Source organism: Cynocephalus volans, chromosome 5 (assembly GCF_027409185.1).
Source record: "Cynocephalus volans isolate mCynVol1 chromosome 5, mCynVol1.pri, whole genome shotgun sequence".
NCBI classification, from domain to species: Eukaryota; Metazoa; Chordata; class Mammalia; order Dermoptera; family Cynocephalidae; genus Cynocephalus; species Cynocephalus volans.
In genome coordinates, this window is record NC_084464.1 from 126917405 (window position 1) to 126939629 (window position 22225).

The 22225-nt window shown below is 35.2% G+C and overlaps 1 protein-coding gene across 4 annotated transcripts in view; it reads left to right on the top strand.

The window, feature by feature from the left end:
- The first annotated feature begins 481 nt into the window (after positions 1-481).
- TRMT11 (tRNA methyltransferase 11 homolog) overlaps positions 482-22225 on the top strand; it is a 48502-nt gene continuing 26758 nt past the window's right edge. The window contains exons 1-8 of one of the 4 annotated variants that reach the window (XM_063097588.1): positions 482-547; positions 6685-6750; positions 8423-8496; positions 10436-10517; positions 10606-10698; positions 10935-11069; positions 11793-11949; positions 20804-20884. In XM_063097588.1, coding sequence (XP_062953658.1) covers positions 8474-8496; positions 10436-10517; positions 10606-10698; positions 10935-11069; positions 11793-11949; positions 20804-20884 — 571 coding nt within the window. In that variant the 5' untranslated portion in view covers positions 482-547; positions 6685-6750; positions 8423-8473. Of the gene's footprint in view, positions 594-3081; positions 3173-6684; positions 6751-8422; positions 8497-10435; positions 10518-10605; positions 10699-10934; positions 11070-11792; positions 11950-20803; positions 20885-22225 lie in introns of those variants that run through there. The other 3 variants (XM_063097585.1, XM_063097587.1, XM_063097586.1) reach the window with 3 other exon arrangements.

Below are 22225 nucleotides of genomic sequence, written 5' to 3' on the forward strand. Positions count from 1 at the left end.
TACAAAAATACAAAAAGTATACTAAATGTTAAATGATCGATCCAGGTACTTCAGTCCCCGAAGCCAGAGATGGATAGAGACGGCTACACGGAAAAGGTGAAAGTCCAGTTTTTTTTTTTTTTTTTATTATTATTTTTTTTTTTATTTTTTTTTATTTTTTGAAAGTCCAGTTTTGAAGCAGGATTTGGAGAGTTGTAGAGAAAACTGGAGTACATTTCAGGTGGAAGGATAACTGGGAACTACATTATCTTTTCGCAATCTGCTCCTCAGCACAGCACGGCCCCTCACACCAGCTCCCCCTACTTGGAGATCCAGCCAGACGCCACTCTCCACCTGCGGCAGCCCCTCACCCTGTGCCAGGGCTGTTCCGACTCCAGGCGCGAGGAACATCGGGATAGCGCCCGCCTCGGCGAGCTTCCGTTTCCGGCCCTTCAGGCTCCGCCTCAGCGTAGACGCCTTCGTAAGGGGCGGAGTGGGTGGTGTCTCGCGCGGGGCGCGCAGGCGCACGGCGGGCAGCTGCGATGGCGCTGCAGTGCACGCTGAACAGGTATCTGCTGCTCATGGCTCAGGAGCACCTCGAGTTCCGCCTGCCGGTGAGCCCCTAGCGCCTTCCGCTGCTTCCGACGGGAGTGGACAGTGGAGTGGAATTGGTGTACGGGTGCCGGTGACCTGCACAGCTTGAGCATGCAGGGATTTGGGGGTCTGTGCTGGTCCGGGCGGATCACGCGTACTGTGCCCCAGGAGCGGTGATGAGCTTGGCTGAAGGTGTGCGTGAGAGAAGTTGGGGACAGATCCCCTTGGTCTGGCTAAGCAGTTTCATTGATTCTTCTGCCCGTGTGCCAGGTACCGGAGTTAGGTAGGTGAAGATGACCGGTCCTGTCACTCCAGGAGCCGTTCGTCTGGCGGAGGATAGAGACAGAAATGCTCAGTGTAGTGTTTTAAGTGTAAAAATATATGGTTCGAGCTCGGAGGGGAGGGCATTTAGATGATGGAGAAGCTGGGGAAACTTTTATTTATTCATTCAAAAGACATTTTCAGAGTGCCTGTAATCAACCGAATGTGCCGGACACTAGGGATTTAACAATGACAAAGACAGCTGCCTTCCGGGAGCTTACTGTTTAGGTTATGGGCTGAGCAGACCACGTGAGCGTAGTAACGTTGTTAAGTGCAGTGATATATGCACAGAGAAATATGAGAGCATATAGAAGGGGAATCTAATCCACCTGAGTGGTGAGGGATGTTGGCCTTTAAGAGGGCTTCCATGAAGGGATGCGAAGTAAAGGATGAGTAGGAGCTGACCGGGCCAAGGAGAAAAATAAGTTAATTCGAATTAAAAGCTGTTCGTTATTACTGGATTACTGAGTATGTGGCACAGAGTGGTAAGAGAGCAAGAGAGGTAGATAGGGGCCAGAAAATGCAAAGTTTTGGATACCCTGGAGTTTGGAAGGGAATTTATTGAAGAGGTTTAAGTAAAGAAGTGACGGAATCAAAATTTTGTTTAAAAGTCACTTTGACAGCAATATGGAAGATGGATTTCAGAGGAATAAGTCTGGAGTCAAAGACCAGTTAGGAGTCTGTTGGAATAGTCTTGTTAATAGATTAAGAAGTCCTGACCTAGGGCAAAGGGTAAGAGGATGGGATGGACTGGGAAAATATTCAGGTGATAAGATCATCACGGTTTGATTCACTGAATGTGGGGGGAAGAGGAACCAGTCAAAGATGACTACTGGAGTGGATATGAGAGTGTGTCTTTTTAATATAGCGAACACAGGCAGATGTTAAGATTTAAATTTTGGTTATGCTGAATTTGATGTGCTTGTGCAACATCAAGTGGAGATGACCAGGAGGCAGTGGGTATATAAGTATGCATAGAGCATGTGGAGGGGTTTGCACTGGCAATAAATATTTGGGAATCTTTTGCATTTAAAAGCTAGGGGAGAGGATGAAATTACTCAAAGCTTAGGGTAAGAAGAGTGATGGGCCAAGAACAGATGCTTGGACGCATTGATATTAAGGGAAAGTTAGAAAGAGAGGTCCATGAAGAAGAGAAGTAAGTGTCAGAATAAAAAGGTAACATTTTAAGAAGTAGAGATAAATTGATAATGTCGAATATATGTGGTTTTTGGTTAGAAAAGAATGAAAAAATGTTCATTGACACTCTCAGAAGGTAGTTTGTGAATTTTGTTAGAGCTGTTGTGTAGAGTTTTAGCAGATTGGTTTAGTAGTCACTGGAAAATGAGGAAGGGGAGATAGAATAGACTGCTCTAACTAGAACATAGGAAGGGAAAGTAAGAGATTGATTAACAGTTTTAGGGGGGTGTAGGGTCAAGGAGCTCGCCCATGGTGGTATTGAGCTTGAGGTACTTATAGGCTATGAGGAAGTGGAGCATGGATGTAAGGGCACTGTAGGAGTTCACCTTTCAATAGAAGGGGTGATTGGACAAAGGAGAGTTAGGATCGGTGTGGGGTAGTTGCTTGAGGGCCCGTTTTCTAGGTAATGAATGAGTCAAGTTTATTCCTTGAGAGATGGGGAACCAGCAGTTGAATGGTAAAATTGAGAAAAATAGTAAAATTTGAAATTGTCATTGAGAACAAAGGAGAGAGTTGACAGGGCCAAGTAAAACAACTGAGAACACAGGAATTAGAGCATCGCTGAAAATCAGCTGAAGGTAATTGTGCCAACATTCTGTGATTGTCTTCAGTAGTCCTCCACTCATTGGCTTTAGGAGTTAGGAAGGAAGATTGTGGCATTGATTTAGTAATAATGTTCTGAGTTTTGTGGAGGAAATAATATTAAGTCTTAATTGATGAAGGAGATGTTCTGTTGGTGAAGAGAACTGGAAAACCCACTTCCCTGAGAAACAAAAGCAAGCAAAAGGCACGGAGGCGTGGTTGGTTCTGGTGATTTGGGAGGCTTGGGGATGGAGGATGAAGTAGTGGGTATTGAGGCTAGAAAGGCGAATAGGATCCAGATTTTGGAGTGTTTTGTAACCATTCCAAGGAGTTTGGATTTTATTTTAGATTTAATGGGGAGCCACTGACTTTTATTTTTTTTCTTCTTTTTAAACCAGGAAGTGACAAGATCATTTGTGTTTTAGAAAGATAATTCTGGAGTACCAGAGAAAAAATACAACTAAGAGTGTACTAGAGCGGAACTAGAGAGGCCAGGAGGGTGAGTGCCTAAAGTAAGGCAGTGGGGTGAGAATGGAGCGGTTGGGCTGTGGTCTCAAGAAGAGCATCCTTAGTATTTGGTGATTTTATGTGGTTCTTCCTTCTTAAATTCTTAGTGTACTATCCTGGTGCCTGTTTAATCTACCAGAAGCTCAGTTCTGTTTTACACCTTCATTGTCCCAAGGATAAAACTCCTTAGTCTGGCATTCAAGGCCCACCACTGCGTGGTTCTTTCCTTTGTTGTCCCCCTTTCTCCAAGTCCTTAGTGCAGCCAAAACTGGCTCCCCATCATCCCCTGAATGATGCTCTTCATTTTCCTGCTTTGGCCTTTTGTCTAGTTTGGGCCTTTCCTCCCCTATTCTTTAATCTATTGATTTCATATAGTCAATATTTATTTGTTTGTTTATTTTAAGTTTATCGTTTTATTCATGATTCTTTTTCAGATCTGCAGTTTCCTTTTTGTATTTTTCCATCAACTGCCAAAATTCTTTATTTTGTCTTTTATTCCCTTCAATATGGAAAGCATAGTTATTTTAAAATATATGACTGATGGAAGGGGTCTTGTGAGTCTGTTTCTATTGTTTATTGTTGGTTCTCTTTTCTACTGTTGGTTCTTTTTTAACTGTGTGCCAAGTTATTTTTAAATATGTGCCAGATATTGTATTTGAAAATCGATTTGAAGCAATAATTTGAGGCCTGTCTTGAAGAAGATAGGAGCTCATGGGAGCATTAGCAATCTAGGATCACTTTAACTCATTTTCAGGCATTAAGCTCTGTCTCTGTTCTGATTCAGACATACTCCTAGGGTCTATAGCTTTTTGAGACCCTAATCTAAACTGGCTGGCTCCTCAAGTCTCCTTTCCTCCACATGGGAGGCCTGTAGCTTCATTAGGCTGTCAGAAAGGCTGTTCATCCTCACAACTGCTTTTGGAATTGGTAAATATCTCCGGCAAAAAGTGGCTCCAACTTGGAATTTCTATCCGCTCTTGGAACTTAATTTGCTAATTCTTGTTATCTCTGTACCTTCAAGTAGATGTCCAGCTTTTCTAGTTCTTCTCAGCAGAAGGCTTAATCAGAATTACCTAGTTTACCATCCCTGAAAGTGAATGTCCTCCGCCCTTGATTTAGGATTTTTCCCTATTTTTGAGGGCAAAAATCAGTTTCCATGAAACTTCCCTTCTAAAACTAAAAGAATCTTTTCCTCTGTTGTTCTCTAATATTTCTGCTTTTACTTCTTTAAGAGCATGTACTGTTTTATACTTTGCATTTCAGCTGTGAGTTTAAATGTTTTGTTAGTTCTAGTAGACCTTCAGTTCCCAGATGATAAATATGTGTTTATCTTTACATAGCTCAGTGCCTTGCACATACTCATATTAGTTGCTCAGTAAATGTGGAGTTGAGTGAAATAGGATCTCTCCTGGAGAAGGCAATTGAAAGGACACTTTGGGGCACATCTACTGCATTAGAACTGCTAGGCAAGAAAAGTGTAATGAGTAGTTGCTTTTATGAATTAAAATGAGAGATTAGAAATGTTAAGTGTTGTCCAGTTTTACCCTTCATTGAGTTAATCAGGGACAATTTTAGTTGACAGCTACCTTATTGTACTAAAAGTTCAAACACCTGGGTTTTATTGCTAGTTCTGAAGCAACCTAAATAGATGAAAAAGTGAGTAGCTAAAATAACTGGACAGCTCTGTGAATTAAGACATCACACATGCTCTAGATCATGCCACATTTTCATATCTAATGTTCAATATAAATTCTTTTTTGTTCTTAATATTAAAATGAATTTGCTGTAGATGAATTAAAATACTGTTTTGCTTTTTCCAAGTAGATTGATGGAGTAGTTCAAGCATGTTTTGCTTTTAAATTTGAATTAAACTTGGGTTATCACATTTATTCTTAATTTTAAGTAGTCGCTTAAGTTTTGGGTAGTGGAGCTAATGCTGGGTCGTAAGACTTCCAAAGATCCTTCACTTTTTTTTTTTTCCCCCAACTCTTATGACCTTTGTGTTTTTGCCTGTTGCTGATTTTTAACAGTGTATTCCAGGAGCAGCAAGCATTGGTGTTTTAACATGGTTGTAGTTGGATGCTTTAAATATAAAGCTGATTTTTTAATATGCTTTTCTAGAATGAATGACAATCATGCAAGACCAAGAAACTTAATCTATAACTTCATTTTTTTTAATTTTAAGAGTATGATGACTCTGACAATTCTGAACTGCTGGACTTCAAGGACAGTGTTGGGTTCATCTTTGTCTTGATTCCTTTAATAGCAGGCTAGGTTCTGTGCTCCTCTCTCTACAGGTCTCCTAACTTCATGAGGTAGCTATGGTACCTATTACAGATGAGGGAACTGAGAGTCGAAGGAGTTGAGTTTCTTGTGTAAAAACACATAGCTAGTATTTGGAAGATCCGAAAATCAAGTTGTGTTCTATCTGCCTCCCAAGTCTCATGATGTCTGCTATTCAAATATGTGTTGCCTATGTATTGCAAAATAACCTTTGGGCTACCTTCACTGATTTACTGATGGTCTATGCTAGCTCTTGGTTTTTCTAGACTGAATTCAGCCCCTTGTACTAGTAAGATTTTTTAAAAAAATGATTTGTTGCATAGACAAAGCAAAAATAGAAATGGTGCTAGTTGCTCAGACCTCCCATTCTTTTTGATCTTGGAGTGGGGAACTTTGTGGTCAGGATATACTTTCCCTCATGATGGATGTAGCTCATGGTGGGCTTGGTGTTAAAGGCTCCTTCTCCTGGTTGGGAGGAAAGAGGATTAAAGACAGCCAGCAGTGGGGACACTTACCCTCATTAGGATACCTAATAAAGGGTAGGTGTATGGAGATAATGTGTAGGTCCATAAGACCTACGAAGAGTGGGATTCTAACTGCTTTATGTTATTTAAGGAGATAATTTGTTAGTGGTACAAATCATCAAATTTGTATAGTCATCTTGTGTTTATCAGTAAAAAGTGATTGTTTCAAAGAACAGACACACTGTTTGAACAGATTTCAACTTTTCATGCATGATGCTTTTAAAGTACCTATTGTGTTAATTCTCTTTCTAGTTCTGTAACTATCCAGAAACAAGATGAGGTTAACTTAACTTGCTTGTGCTTAATGAATCCACAGTGATGATCCCTAGTTATTTTTCTTTTCCAAACATTCTCAAATCATCTGTTTAATTATTCATTTAATTTTTATTGATCGATTGTGAGATTTACTAATCTGTAGTTTCTGTAATCTGTTTTTTTCCTTTTTAAAATCAGGGCATTTTCTGATCACATCTTTGGCAATTCTCCTGTTGTCTAAAACTTCTCAGATATTACTTAACAGTGGTTATGGTGGTAGAATTTTTTCAGAATCCTGAATTGTAATTGTCTTATGTAGAAACTTAAATGATCATCAGCCCACTCTTTTTTTATTTTTTAATTGTATTGTACCCATCTCTCTTAGTAGACTTTGACCTTCCTTGTGTTAAAATGTATTCTCTTTATAATATTTTCAATATAGGAGATAAAGTCTTTGCTTTCACTTTTTGGAAGTCAGTTCACCAGCAGTCAGGAAACGTATGGAAAGGTAAGCTGAATTTTCATTAGATTATATGTAGTACACTTATAGATAGAACCTTGGATTTAAAGAGAAGAACTGCAGATCTTAAATTTATATTTGTGTGGTTACTTGTATCTATTATAGAGGCAATGGAATAAAAAGGGTATTTTGGGGAAAATTGTGGTTTTGGAAAGTAATTTAGATTTACTTCTATTATTAATTTATTTTATTAGTTTTTAATTTTTAATTCAACAGTCATACCATAATTTTTATTTGTCCTTTCATTGAAAAAAGGATTGTCTTCCATTGATGAGGTGTATTTAGAATTAGAATTTAGAATTTTGCTAAATTTCAGGCTTATGTTGGGAATCATTTTAAAATTTGAAATTGTGTATTGTGTAAGACTGTGAATTTATGAGCTTTGTATTTTGTATTGGTGGTTTATCAGTGTAGTAGAGAAGTTTGGAAAATAGAAAAAGAAAAACTTATTCACAATTCTTCCTCCTTGACATGACTTATAATTTGGGGATAGAGAATTCCAGTCTTTTTTTTTTTTTTTCCCATGGACTTCTTTTCTTCTTCAGTTATAATACTACTTACCATGAACCTTACAGTCTGTCTTTTTCATTTGGCAGTGTTAATATAGGCACATGTTATTTCTCAGCCCTCATCACTAATATAGCTGCATAATATTTTCCATCGACTGTCTCTACCATAATTTATCTAACCATTTCATTCAGGTTGCTTTAAAATTTTTCCTTTTAAAAATAATACTGAGATGACAATCTTTTTTCCAATTTGGTTTATTTTGAATTTTTCTGCAGGGTAGTGTAGGAAAGAAGAAAGACAGTATGGCAGGGAGGATTGCTTACAGAAGATGATAGAACTTCAGTTGAACATCCTGTGTTGTTGGACTTTTATTCCTGAGTGACTTTCACTTATTGAGGGGAGAAGGAAAGGAGGGAAAGTGTGGGTATAACTGGGTGAGAGTGATGGACTGAGGTCAGGATCCTGCTGGGTTTTGCTGTTTTCTGGCAAGAGTTTATCTGGGTGGAGCTTACCAGTGCCAATAATCTGGGGTGTTGAGACAGGGGATTGCAACTCTCCCCACCCCCATGCCCATGGAGCTTTTCTTCTCTAGACAAAATGATAAAATAGTAAAAATTAATAATGGTTTAATAATGTACTCCGTGACTTTCCATCATATCTATTTCAGAGGACCGCTCTCCTGCGCTTCAGGTGGCCACAACAACGTAGAAAAAGAGAGATCACTTAGGAACTAAAAAATGCATTAATTACTTCAAAGTTCAAAATAAAATAGCAGTATTATAAGGAATGATTAACAATAATAAAAATTTGGGGGTATAATATGTATTAATTCTTTTAGTTAGACTACATAAAAGGGCAAATAAAAAATTAACCTTAAATCTAAATAAATTTAAATTAAATTTGCTGATAGTTTTGTTTATAGTCATTTATAAAAGTGTTCTGACATTGTACTGTACTATCCTAACTGGTTACCTATTAAAATATTTGCTTTTTTACTGTTGGAGAGATTTTTATTCTGGTTAGAGTCATTTCGGGCATTCTTACATGAACGTAGGAAATAGGAATTTCTTCTTATTGACGTCTTGAATGAAAGCGTATGAGGCCACGTAGCCACTTAGAAATAAGTTGCATATTGCTATTTCTCTTTCAGTCCCCATTTTGGATTCTTAGTATTCCTTCTGAAGATATTGCAAGAAACTTAATGAAACGAACAGTGTGTGCCAAGTAAGAGAAACTTATCGTGTTCTCCTGCGTGAGTGTGCACGTACTTCTCATAATACTCAGTCTACTTTTGCTATATTGGCAGGAAGTAGAGGGGGGTGGTTGTGGAGGGAGCTTAGTTCAGCTTGCAGTTACAGATGTTTGCCACTGGGTGGTGGTGGGGGCACAGAGGAGAGCTATCTGCTGAAACTAAGGGTGAGAATCTCAGTGGGGAAATGTAGAAACACTTGCTTTAGACTAATTTTTTTAAACTTCTGTATTAAGCAGGAGTATAATATGAGATGTAAATGCTATGTTCTTATATGGATAGATGCCACATTTAATTATAACCAAAGTGCTGAAAATCTGAAAATGCTTTTCTTATAGATAGTTTTTAGTTGGATGAGCAGATTGGTAAAGTGTAAGATGACAAATAGTGGGAACTGCCGTGAAATATGTTTTACTATTTTATTTGTTAGAGAAAGAAATTCTGTTTATCGTATCTTGTTATGAATTAATGTAATGCTATTCATCATTTATCCTGCGTGTTACAGATTTTATCATTGGCATTTACTTTTTTCCTTTTCTTTCATTTTGTTTTAGTTTTTGCAGTATTGGAAAATTTTGTCTCATCAGATTTGAAAATTGACCTTTATTTTTTAAGTAGTATCTTAAAGATTGAACAGCTTCTGTTATCCTTGAGCTGTTTTTTTTTCCTGAACATTTTATCAGATTGCTGAAACCTTTCTTTTCTTTAAAAATCATATTTAATATTGCAGTGCAATTAAGAATGTACATATATCTAGTTTTATTAACATGGGTAGCAACTCTTGATAGTGTGATATGTAATTGCTATTTTATTGAATTGGCTACAACCGCGTGTTTAGTTATCTTCATCCTATTGAAAACTACCCGAAGCTCTAAATCTAATCTCTTAAACTGAAGCTTATTAATGGATCTTATTTATTATATAAAAATGACTAGAAAATGGAAACATAACTAAATAACACCCTTTGAATAATGACTACTTTAGTGTATTAAAATTTATGGCTCTAAGAGTTCTTTGAATTCCAAAGGTATGGCTTGTTAGATTTAAAATAGCTACTTCAGTACTAAGAATTTGTGTACTTCTTTCAAAGCTCATATCTTCTGATGCATATTTAGTAGTTTCTTTGGCTCTTTTTATTCTCTTTATATTTTATATATCTGAGGTATACCTTAAGTGATAGCTGAGTAAGAGTAGTATTACTATAGAGGCCTTCTCTCTATAAATTCAATAGAAAGAAAAGGAGGAATTTATTTTTAAAGGATAAAATTCACAATCTAATTGTAGTACTAATTGTACCAGAATGAAAATAGACTTTTATAAGCATAAATTAAATGCTAACTTAAATACAAAATTCTCTGTGGTAAAATAAGGATTAAAAGTTAATTTGCATTAATTTATTTTTAACATGAAATATTTTAAGCATACAACAAAAAGAGTGAAAAGTATAACAAATGCCTCAGTAGATCTCAACATTTTGAGTAACTTAGTTACTAAATATTACGAAATAATAGCTAAATGTTAACAGTAGCATTTTTACCTGGTGGTTTTGTTTTGTTTTATGAAGACACTGGGAAAAATTGGACTTTCTGCAGCTTTTCACCCATTTCACTAAAATAATTTAAGTGATTTTACTGCATCATTTGTTCTAGCATAAAAATATAATGATGAAGACTTGGAAAAATCTTGACTTAACATTGATTTTCCCTTCTTCCATGTGAAGTTCAACTTCTGTGTGTGGTTTGGACTTAAGTTCTATTTATTTCCAGGTTATCTATTTCTCATTTATAACATAGAAGATATAGGCAGTAATTATTTTAGTGGAGTGGGCATAAAGAACTAGTAAAATAATTGTTAATGTATTACTGTGTGAACTAAGTTCTTTACTGAGGTTAGTAACAATCATTTATTTCCTAGGTCTATATTTGAACTGTGGGGTCATGGAAAATCTCCTGAAGAGCTGTACAGTTCTCTTAAAAATTACCCTGTGGAGAAGATGGTGCGTAGTGAAATGTGGTTTTATATAGGCATATGTGCAGATTCTGTAGAATTTCTAAGCTTAGAAAACATATCTGCTTTTATTTTAGGTTCCATTTCTACATCCAGACTCTACGTATAAAATAAAGATTCACACATTTAATAAAACGCTGACACAAGAAGAAAAAGTCAAAAGAATAGATGTAAGTGAATTTAGCAAAAGCAGAAGACATAGGATTAACGCAGTTGAACCATTGTTGATATATAAGAATATCTAATGTCTGTTAAGTGCTTATTTGGTACTACATTTTGTTCTAAGTGCTGTTTATGTTCTATCTTATTTAATGCTGATACCAGACTTACAAAGTAGGTATTATTAGATAAGCACTATTTTCATTGTAAATTTCTATAGCACATTAGAATTACTTTTATATTTTAGGCACTTGAATTTCTGCCATTTGAAGGAAAAGTGAATTTAAAGAAACCACAACATATATTCTCTATTTTGGAGGATTATGGTTTGGACCCAAACTGCATCCCTGAGAATCCACATAATATTTATTTTGGTAGATGGGTAAGCAAGTATTCTTTCTACTTCTCAGTTTGTTTCTTAAAAGCTAAATTTGACTCTTCATATGTAGAACTTTAAAGCAGCCAAAGAGTCAGAACTACTGTATGGATTAAAATTGGCAAACAATATGGGATTATGTTTTGTTTTGCTTTTTCTCAGAGATTACTGTGAAATGCAAGAGGCTTATTAGATAGAGGGCCCAGGAAAGAGGTGGTGTACCTGGAAACATTAAAACTGGACTAAAAAATCTGGACTGCTTTTTTAGTAAAACAGAAAAAAGGCAGAGTGCTGTGATAGATGAGAGATTTCATTTGTGAAGATATCCAGTCTAGATCTCCATTCTGAAAAGAAATGGAATTAGAGTAGAGCAGTTCTACCCACTTCGTTGAAGCTATAAGTGCGTGAGTGAAAGCTATGACTTAGGTTACAGGTTTTGTTACTTAGGTGAAAAAAGAAATAGGCAAAGCTGACTCACGACCAGTAACTAGAGTAATTGCATTCACATCAATTCATATTTCATTTGAAAAGACAAAGTAAATGGAAAGACATTAAGAAATAAAAGGTATTGGTTTGTGACTACCTCAATCACATTATTTTAAAGGAAAATTTAGAGCAGTAGTAAGTGGAAAGATATTCTCTTCAGCAAGACACTGTGGTTTTATTGTGAATGATTATCTTAAATCTGTTTTCTATGGTTATGCTAATTGAAAAATATCTCTGATCTAGATCGCAGATGGACAGAGAGAGCTTATCGAGTCATATAGTGTCAAAAAGAGACACTTTATTGGAAATACAAGCATGGATGCTGGTTTATCATTCATCATGGCCAACCATGGAAAAGTGAAAGAAAATGATATTGTCTTTGATCCATTTGTTGGAACAGGTATTTTTATTTAACTGTTAGGCTAGTGTAGAGATGTTGCTTTTTGATGTTGGTGGTTATAGTAATATTCTTGCTAAAAGATTAAATGTACAGAATAATCTTTCAATTATCATTAGATAGTGGCTAAGAGACAACCACATACTTGTATAGCAGCCAGTATTTAACACTTTTGCCACTTGAAAGAAGATGCGGGTTGGATTTTGTGAGTTTTATTCCAAGTAAACCACTAGGTGGGAGTGTCTATCTAATCTTTTTATAGCAGAAAAACTTGCAATACCATATATTGTAGAAATGTTATAAAGTTATGTGATTTATTTAAATAGGAAAACTCTTGGGGAAAAGAAAGATTTGAATGACAAGATCAAAAATGTGTTCAACTGATCACTGTATATTTGGATGGAGAGAAATAGTTAGTGTATCTTATCTTTGATTTGGTTTGTGGAGGTTTATAAATAAGTGTGAAAATAAGAAAAGTGACCAAGTATTGATGGATTAGAACCTGGCCACTGTGGCCATGACCTTGTTTCTGTGTGCACTTGACAGGGATGTCCTCGTACTTAGCTTTGTAAGGAAGTCATAAAACTCCAAATTTACTTCGTCTGACTCTGTGAAGACTTTTCTGCTTCAACTTGTTTTTTGCTTGATCTTGCTGATACCCATAGAATACTCATATTTAGGTTTGTCTGGATAAACCCATTGTGGTTCAGATTCTGTAGGAACAAATTATGCCCATGGTTGGAGTCTCTCCCTGTAGCTATCTTTCCCTTTCAAAAGTAAGCAGAGATGATGCAATAGCTAACATCTGTTGAATAGTAAATGTGTCAGGTAGTATGCTATGCACTCTAGTGTTACTATCCAATTTAATTCTTACAACAACTAACATGTAGATCCTTTTTAAAATCTTGAGGAAATTGTGGCACAGAGAAAGGTGAAGTGACTTGGCCAAGGTTATACAGTGTATAAGTTTCAAGGATTCAAACCCAAGTAGTCTAACTCCAAAGTTCATGGTCTTAACTACTATCATAGAGCTGCCTCTTTCTGCATTAAGATTTACCAGCCAGCTGTTACACCATATATGGTTAGGAAGAGGGAATATAACCACACGTGATTAGGAAGAAATAAATCAAGGTCATGAGATTTCTAACTGATGGAATGATTTTCTGTGTTTGTTGTTGTTGAATTAATTCACTAGTGAGTCTCTCTTCACTCTACTAGTGTCTCCATATATCTCAATCCCAACATACTATCTGTTCTTTTCTTTTCTATCCTCGATATCCTAAGTACCTCCCCCCACATTTTAAACTTTTCATTGGAAATAATACCAAACTTATAGAAAAGTTACAAGAATAAAAATAGAACAAAGAGCACCCACATGTCCTTAACCCAGTTTAAGCTATTAACATTTGGGCTCATTTGCTTTATCATTTGTCCTATTTATGTTTATATACATATTTTTTTCCGGCATCATTTGAAAGTTCCATCCATCACATTCCTTTATTCCTCAAATACTTCAATATATGTTTCTTAAGAATAAGGATATATTCTCTTATATAACCACAGTACAGTATTTAGTGTTATATACTTCAACATTCGTACTCCAATTTTGTCAGTTGGCCCAATAATGTCCTTTATAACATCTTTTTCCCTTTGCGGACTAAGATCAAGTATTGTATTTTGTTGTCAATGTTTCTTTGATCTCTTTGATTTGGAACATAGCCAAAGCATTTCTTTTTCTTTTATGAAATTTGTACTTTCAAAGAAGGCTATCATTCATCCCTTAATTTTTTTATCCAGTATGTTCCTCATTTTGGTTTGTTTGATGTTTCCTCATGGTTAGATTTAGCTTATACATTCCTGGATGGACTGCTTCATTAGTGACTTTGTGTCCTTAGTGTATGATGGTTCTTTGCCCCTCATTGGTAATGTTAATTTTGATCAGCTGGTCAAGGTGGTTGATTTTTATTTATTTATTTATTTTTACCATTCCCCGCACCCTCACTATATGATTATTGTTGTTTTTCCTTGCAGTTAACAAGCAATCTGTGGGGACACATGGAGATAATGGAAATATTCAGTTCCTTACTCAAATCTCCCTTCACCTTGTCAGGTTATCAGGTTTAATATCCATTGATGATTTTTGTCTGAACCAGTCATTACTTTGATGGTTATAAAGGGATGATGTTCCACCTCCAGCACTCCCTCCGTAGTTACTGTCTGATGCTCATTATTCTACTGTAAGCAACAGCCCTTTCTTCTCGTTCACATATTTATTTGTCTACTTATTATTAATGTGAACTCATGGACTCCCTTTTTACCCTAGGTAGTTTCTCATTCACTGCATTTCTTAATTATTTGTTGTTCAGATTGTCCCAGATTTGCCCAGTGAGAGCCCTTATACAATGAACTTGTTTTTGTGACTTATTTCTATTTTAATTTTTGGAGCACTTCCTTATTTCTGGCTTATCTTCTATCTGCCCAAGCCCTGATATCAGTCATGTCTCCAAAGAACACTGTTTCTTTTTTTTTAAATTTTTTTTTTTTTTTTTTTGGTCTTTTTCGTGACCGGCACTCAGCCAGTGAGTGCACCGGCCATTCCTATATAGGATCCGAACCTGTGGCGGGAGCGTCGCTGCGCTCCCAGCGCCGCACTCTCCCGAGTGCGCCAGAGGCTCGGCAAACACTGTTTCTTTTAATGGGGAGATAATATTGGACACCAGGATCTGGGTTCTAGACCCTTTCAGTGGACAAGCTAGGCAATATATATATGTATACATACACAATATGCATATAAGTACATATGCAAATAAATATGTATATATTCCTACATACCTTGTGTGTGCACATGTCTGAGCAATACATATGTTAGAAATTGTGAATTTGTGCATATGCTTCAAATTCCAGTCTATTCTCACAGATTTCATTCTTGCCTGCACCATTCCATATTTATATACACCTTCTTCCACAGTGAGGACCCTGGTTCCTATCAACACGTTTACTTTTTTCACTCAGTCCTATAATATATCTAAAGTAGTTTCAAAATTGCTTTGCGTATGCCACTAAAAAAAAAAAAAAAAATCTGTTAAAAGAGTTGAGGATATGTTTTCAGTTATGTACCCTGTCTAAGGGGCATTAAAGTCAGACGCTGTGTTTGCTGCTTTTTCCCTTCATTTATAATTCAGTTGGGTTCATTTGTTCCAGTTTGTCTTTAGTTTTAGGCTTTTATCCCCCATCCCCCACTCCTTAATCATTGACTTTTATTTTTAAATATATGGAAGATTAACTTGCTTTCATAAGTCAGAGGTACACAAAAAGGTGTGCTCAGAGCAGTGGCACACCGTCCTATCCCTTCCCTTTTGCTCTCACCATTCCTTAGAGGTAGCCAACTTCATTGTTTTCCAGTTGATTCTTCCTATGTTTCTTTTTCTGATGATAAGCAGATATATTGTACATTTTTTTATTTCTATTTTTTTTATTACACAAAAGATAAGATATTATATGAGGGTACTTCAAAATGTTCATGGAAAGATTTGTATTGTCTTTCACTTCCTTTTTTTCCATGAACTTTTTGAAGTTCCCTCATATGTTGTTTTTAACTAAACGTTTTTCACTTAACAGTATTTCCTGGAAATCACTTCCTGTCAGTTCATAGAGATTGTCTTCACTCTTTTTTGTAGTTGTACTCCATGGGTGTATGTAGTATAATTTATTCAGTCTTCATACTTTGACATTGGTAGTTTCCAATATTTTACAGTTACAAGTAATGCTTGCAATGGGAAACCTTATGAATATATATACTTCTGTAATTTTGGAGATATAGTTCTAGAGTAAATTCCTAGAAGTAGGATTGCTGGGTTGAAGAATGTATACAAATGTACTTTTGTTAGACATTGTCAAATTCCTCTCCATTATAACATTTTTGGATTCCTGCCAGCGATTTAGGAGAGTCCCTGTTCTCCCACAAAAGCAGGCTTTTGAAGTTTTGCCAGTCTGTTGGGTAAAAATGGTATCTCAGTCTAGAGGTAATTTGTATTTCTCTTATTATAATGAAGTTAACAACTTTTTATATTTTAAGAGACATTTTTATAAGTTTTTTTGAATTGTCTTTCAATGTCTTTTGTCCATTTTTATGTAAAATTTTGGGGTTTTTTCCACTTTACTTTTAAAGGGTCCTTTGTAAGTTAGGAACATTACCGCCCCTTCTCCCCTCCTTTTTTTTTTTTTTTTTTTTTGTGTGTGTGTGTGTGTGTGATATATAGGTTGCAAATATTTTCTTCCAGCTTGTCATTTATCTTTTGACTTTGCTGGTAGTTGCTTTTTAACATGCAAAAGTTTTCCCTTCACTCACATTGTAGAAGAATTCATCTGTTTTCTTCTACTACTTTTGTAGTTTTACTTTTTTCTTTTTAGATCTTTGGTTCATTTGGAGTTTATTCTCTTTATGATGTGAGGAATGGATCTAATTTGTCTTTTTCCAAATGCTGAACCCTTTATCAATCCTCAGTTTTGTTCTTGGACTTTAAAAACTTTTTCTGTGAATGGAGAAGAATTCTTTGAGATATGTACATGCACAAAATGACTAATCTGCACACATACATAGAGCAAACCGTGGAGTTTAAAAACGGTTGCCAGTATAGGTAAAATTTCTTTCCCTTGATGTAGATGAGCCTGGGTATATTATGAAATGCTAACTTCACAGTAGTCAAGATGTTGACTACCTTTAGCATGGTGAAGGGCAAGGAGATCTGTTTCTATTTCCTTTAGGGCAGCTCCTTACAGTAGACAGCATATTTTGATCATCTGACTATTCATATAGGACAGTTAATGGAAAATGAGAGGAGGATCTCTGCAAAGATGCTGCTAAAATACATTTTCATAATTTGTGTTTTTAGTTTAAGCATAGCTTTAGGACACTAGTCAGTTTTTGATACTTTTGTTTTGAAGCTGGTAATGACCAATAACTGTAAATAGACAAAATTTTAAAGCAGTTTGTCCTCTTTCTTGGGTGTTTTGCCTCATTGATGGGTATTACCTTCTGAAGGATTAGAGAAATAAGTAGCGCTATACCCTCCTCAGTGGCCAAAGTTTTTCACAAAGTACTTGATGATGTTTTTTTCTGTTTCCTTTTTTGTTTTTTTTTTCCCCCTAATTCAAGTGTCATCTAATCTCTTTTCCATTTTAAAGGTACAAAATTGAAATGCATGTAGTTTTCCAAATGCAATACCCACTGACTACTCGTGACTTACGATTTTCTCAACATTACAGAGTAGGGTAGAGAGCTTCTGGGAAACTGAAAGGAGAGATATAATCTTTTCCTGCCTAAATACCTTTCCTTTTTCTTTTAGACGGTTTGCTACTGTTGTTTAGAATGACACTATCAAGGCACTTCAAAAAGTTTGTGGAAAAATAGAATTGAAAGATAATGTGAATCTTCCCATTAACTTTTTTTGAAGTACCCTTGTATGAGCTGCAGAAACACACTTTTCTTTCTACTTTAGCAAGTACATTGATTCTAACTTTAGTAAGGTTTTTTTTTCAAGTTATGTATCTCCGTTTTCCCAAGAGGGAAGATACATATTATTGGGTCAGCTCTTAGTAGTTAGGAAATACTCCTGTTCTCATATGAGTATGGCTGCAGGAATGATCAGCATGAATATATTGAATACCTATAATGGCACAGCCCTGCCTGTGATGTAGTACAAGACTTGTGTATGGTATACAGCTGTTAATAACTGAGTGTACAGCTCTACTTAATTTGTTTGGTAACAGATTTTGCTTTTTTTACCTAATTGAAAGCTAATGTGTATTTACTTCAATTGATGCTGACCCCAAAGGAGGTAGCATAGTATAAAGAAAAGAGCAAATAGAGTGAGGGTTAAATCTTTACTCTACCGGTTATTATATGACTTTGGACAAGATTCTTAACTTGTCTGGGTCTCAGTTCCATTATTTGTAAAATGGTAATAGTAATGTATTGTGAGGATTCAGCAAGGTAATATACATATATAATATTCCTTGGAAGTTGCCTGATACATGATAGACGTTTAGTGAACTGTAATGGTTATCATTATTTGAAATTATTATTTTTTTAAGAACTTAGATGCCTTTTTGGTGAAAGATGTTAGGTATAGCTAATATTAAATGGTGATGATGAAGAATTTGACCACGAACTCATTTTCTAGTCTCCTTTTTGACTAATTTCTAAGATATTCATAATTTTCAACTGTCAGCAAATTATGGCAGCAGGCAAGGAAATAAAGCTTAAAATTGTAAACATCTAATTTTTTGTTTATAATTAACAGAACTGATACACGTGTATGCCAATTGCTGTACCTAGCACAGAGCTCTACAGCCATACCTCTGATTCCTTTCATCTTTTCTCAAGTGTCAGCTCCTCTAGTAATGAGAATGCACCCATTAGCTTAATACATTAATTAATGTTAACCCATTAATACATTAGAGACTAATGTATGCTTACTCCTTGGCCTCATCCATCTTCAGATGACCCATAGACGTAAGGAACAGAGCGTAGCTCCTTCTGAAATTTTTCCATTGAGAAATGATAGCCACAGGGCTAGGTGTTGGGAAACTACTAGTTCTGGGAGGAGACTATGGAGAATAAAATAACAAGTTAGGAGAGTGAGATGATAGATCTTTATAGATCTGTGCAATATTCTCTGCTTCCATTTTTCCACATCCCTTTGTAGGTCCCCTTTCCTGAGTCTCATAGTTCATCTAGTAGGATTTCTGTTTTCTTTTGCTCAGGCTGCTAGTTTAATTTATTTAAGTAGAGTTCTTTTTTAACAAGGATAAAACAGACACAATAATATTACCATTTTTCTTCTTTTTTTCCTCTCAGCAAAACCAAAGCCCGTCTCTCATTTCTACACATTTGCAAAACTTCTCACTTAGCTCTCTAAAAATGAAAATCGTGAATTGTTTTTATATCATAGAATACCCAACCTTAAAGTGGTTGTTATTTAAGTAATGAGAAATTGAAACATCGAGTTGCTAGTCTAGGCAGTTTTATTTTGATAACATAAAAAGAAATGGGCGAGTCACGTCACCTGCTTCTTCAACTCTTCACCTCCTTTTTTGGCACCCTTCTCCCAATAAAAAAGCTTCCAAGGAAACTCCATCTGAGGTATAATTAATTGCAAAAGATGCTTTAATTTAATTGAAAGAACAACTAGATGACTAGCAGTGACTACCCAGTGACCAGTTCAGAGAAGCTAACTTAGTATGATTTTATTAAAAAAATAAAAAGCTTAAAGGGCACAAATTTAACTAACAGACTCAGTCTAACAGATTATTCATCTCCTTTCAGCAGTGTACTGTAAATTGGGTCTTCTCAAAACTCACTCTAACCAAATGGATAAGGTTCTGTTTAAGGAAGCACAGGAAAGCTTTTCTGTTTCCCTTGACAACTAGTTCTTCTGGGTGAGTATCTGCCTTGATTGGCAGAATTGTAGTAGTTCCTCATAATTTGGGGGAAGTGACATTGTGAGTATTCTACATCATCACATACAGTACCTTTCCTAAATGTGGACTGTTCCATTTCTAGAGTAAATGAGGTCTTTTTTTACCTTACATCTCACATAAATGCTTTTTGTAGTTTAAGAGGACCTAGGTTTTGGTTTCTGCTATACTTTTAGTCTTCCTTTTCTCTTCTTCATGGACTTCAATAAGAACTAGTCAGTTAAAATACTTTCATGAGCTAAGTATTTTTAAGTACGTGTTACTAGACTATGTTTTAAATGGCTGTGGAAGGAAACTATTGATTTATAGATCTTGACCCTTTGAAGGCACTACCCGTCTTAATTTTAGAGATTACATTTCAAAAGGATATAAAGGAAAGAGCCCTAGTATTTTTCCTGCTTGTCCAAGTCTATGTATGTCTTGAAATTTGTGAATATATTTCTGATTTCAGCTTGGCTGACAGACCTTTCTGCAGTATAGCTAATTAGGACTTGCCCAAGCACTGAAAGCATTTTAATTTGAATGATTAAAAAACGTGAATTTTAATGAAAAGTACTATTAATAAAAATTTATTCAACATTGTGAAATTTTTTTAAACAATTTAAAAATACTGTTAGGTTTTATTTTATAGGTTCTCATTACTTTTTTAATCTTAAGATTTTTTTCTCATGTGTGAGCTGTTCACATCTGTCAAATTAGTCTAGTCAAATTGTATTGGGACATTTTTTCTTACTTTGGGCACAGCACTAATTAAAAATAAAAATGTATTAATTATTTTAGTGTTTGATAGTTATTCAGAAATGCATATTTACAATTTCAAACAGGAGATAATTACTTGATTGGTTACAGTAGTAACTATATTAAAATAGTTAATTCTTAAAAAAGTTAAAATATGTTCTAATATTTTGTAAGAATTATGGTCTCACATATTTAATCATGCCCTTTTTAGTTGTTTGAAATTCCATGACTTCAGTGAAAATGGAACACAATTGTAAGAATTTATTTATTGCCAGCTCATTGTGTCATGCTCATTTTTAAGAAGGGAGCAAGAGAGTTTTGTTTAGATCTCTCAAAATAAGATGAAAATGTCTAAGTATATATTATTTTGACCAAAAAAAGATAATTTTCCCTCAGTGTGTTGTTTAAAATAATGATGCCAGGGCATACATTAATTCCCTGCTTTGTGACCAGTTTAGTGAGTAAAGCTTAGGAGTTTGTTTTTTCATCTGTGAGGCTTACTGAATATGGCCAGGACTGGTGTCATTCCAGGATACTTTGCCTGCAGCAAGTTTGTAAGACTCTGGATCAAATTAAATAGGAGAAGAAACAAGAGTCTGGGACTTTTTGGTTAACACATAGTAACTGTGTGACTTTTCAGGTGGCCTCTTGATAGCATCTGCTCATTTTGGTGCATATGTATATGGGACAGACATAGACTACAACACAGTTCATGGCTTGGGTGAGTAGAGGTTATAAAAACAGTGTTACAGTCTTTGCTATTATACAAAATGTGCCTTTAAAATAAAGTAGTTTTATATGACATTATTTTAATGATTAAATATAAAATTGTGATATAATTTTATTTTTACAACATAACTTCATTGTGTATATACTTTTTACAAAGTGATCCAGTGTGTGCAAAGTGATCTCCTGGGGGAACACAAAGATGAATAAGCAAAAGCCCTCCCCTCAGAGGTATTTGTTATTTTAGTAAGAGAGGTTAAAAAAAAGAGAGGGTAGGCAAACTGTAAGGCTGTGAACTTTAGGGTTGGGAGAGAAGTAAGAGAGAGGGATCAGCCATTTTTTTTTTATCAGCATGTACATATTAATAAAACATATCGTCTGCATTTAAAGATTATCACCATTCATTTATTCAGTAATCATGCACTGTATACTGGGTTAATATCTAGTCTTTGATGTACCATATATGTTTTTAATCTCATAACTAATCAAAAAATCTTTGAAACACTTAAGATGACAGTTGTACCTTACACTTTTGAGGCTTTTCTTTTGAGGCAATTTTGGAAAATATCTTTTTAGAAGCTTCCTAATGTGTGATTGGATGGAATTGAATCAAACTGAAAAGTATTTCCTTATACTGAATGGTATTACAACGTCAAATTTCATTGATGATTTTGAAATTGTATCTATGTTAGTATTCCATTATTGTAATTTGAATCAGCCCTTAAAACACTCTTGTTTTTCCTTACCCACTATAAGTTATTGTATAGGTGAGAATTTATTATATTTTATTTTCTTCTGCTGAAGCAATTTGATATATTGTACTGATAACCTGTCTTTTTTCTTACCTTGACTATAAGGAATTTAGTAATATTATTGAGAGGAAAATGAATTATATTTTATCAGGTTTACATAAATGGGCTAACCAGAAAAGGATATTCTTTATCTGCAATATGGTAGAATAGACAAAGTGCTAAGAAGGATTATTCCTGTTTGCTTTCAGTAGAAGCAGTATATTTGCTTTAAGGAAATTGTCCTATTAATTTATTTGAATTTTTATTTATTAAAATTATGTTTAAAACGTTATGTTATAAACCTCAGTCTACTGGGGTGGAATTCTGATTGAGGTAGAGCTTCCTCAGAGTGTATCTAAGATGCTGTTTCCTATACTTCTAATCTTTTACTGTATTCTAAAATTTCTCAAGTTTCTTCTATTTTAAAAGTATGAAAACTTTTCTTTCAATTCTATAGGGGTATCTAGCTACCACTTTGTTTTCCTCTTCCTGTGGCCAGTGTATGTCTCAAAAAACTAGGATCCACTTGCTGTCTCCTTCCTCCT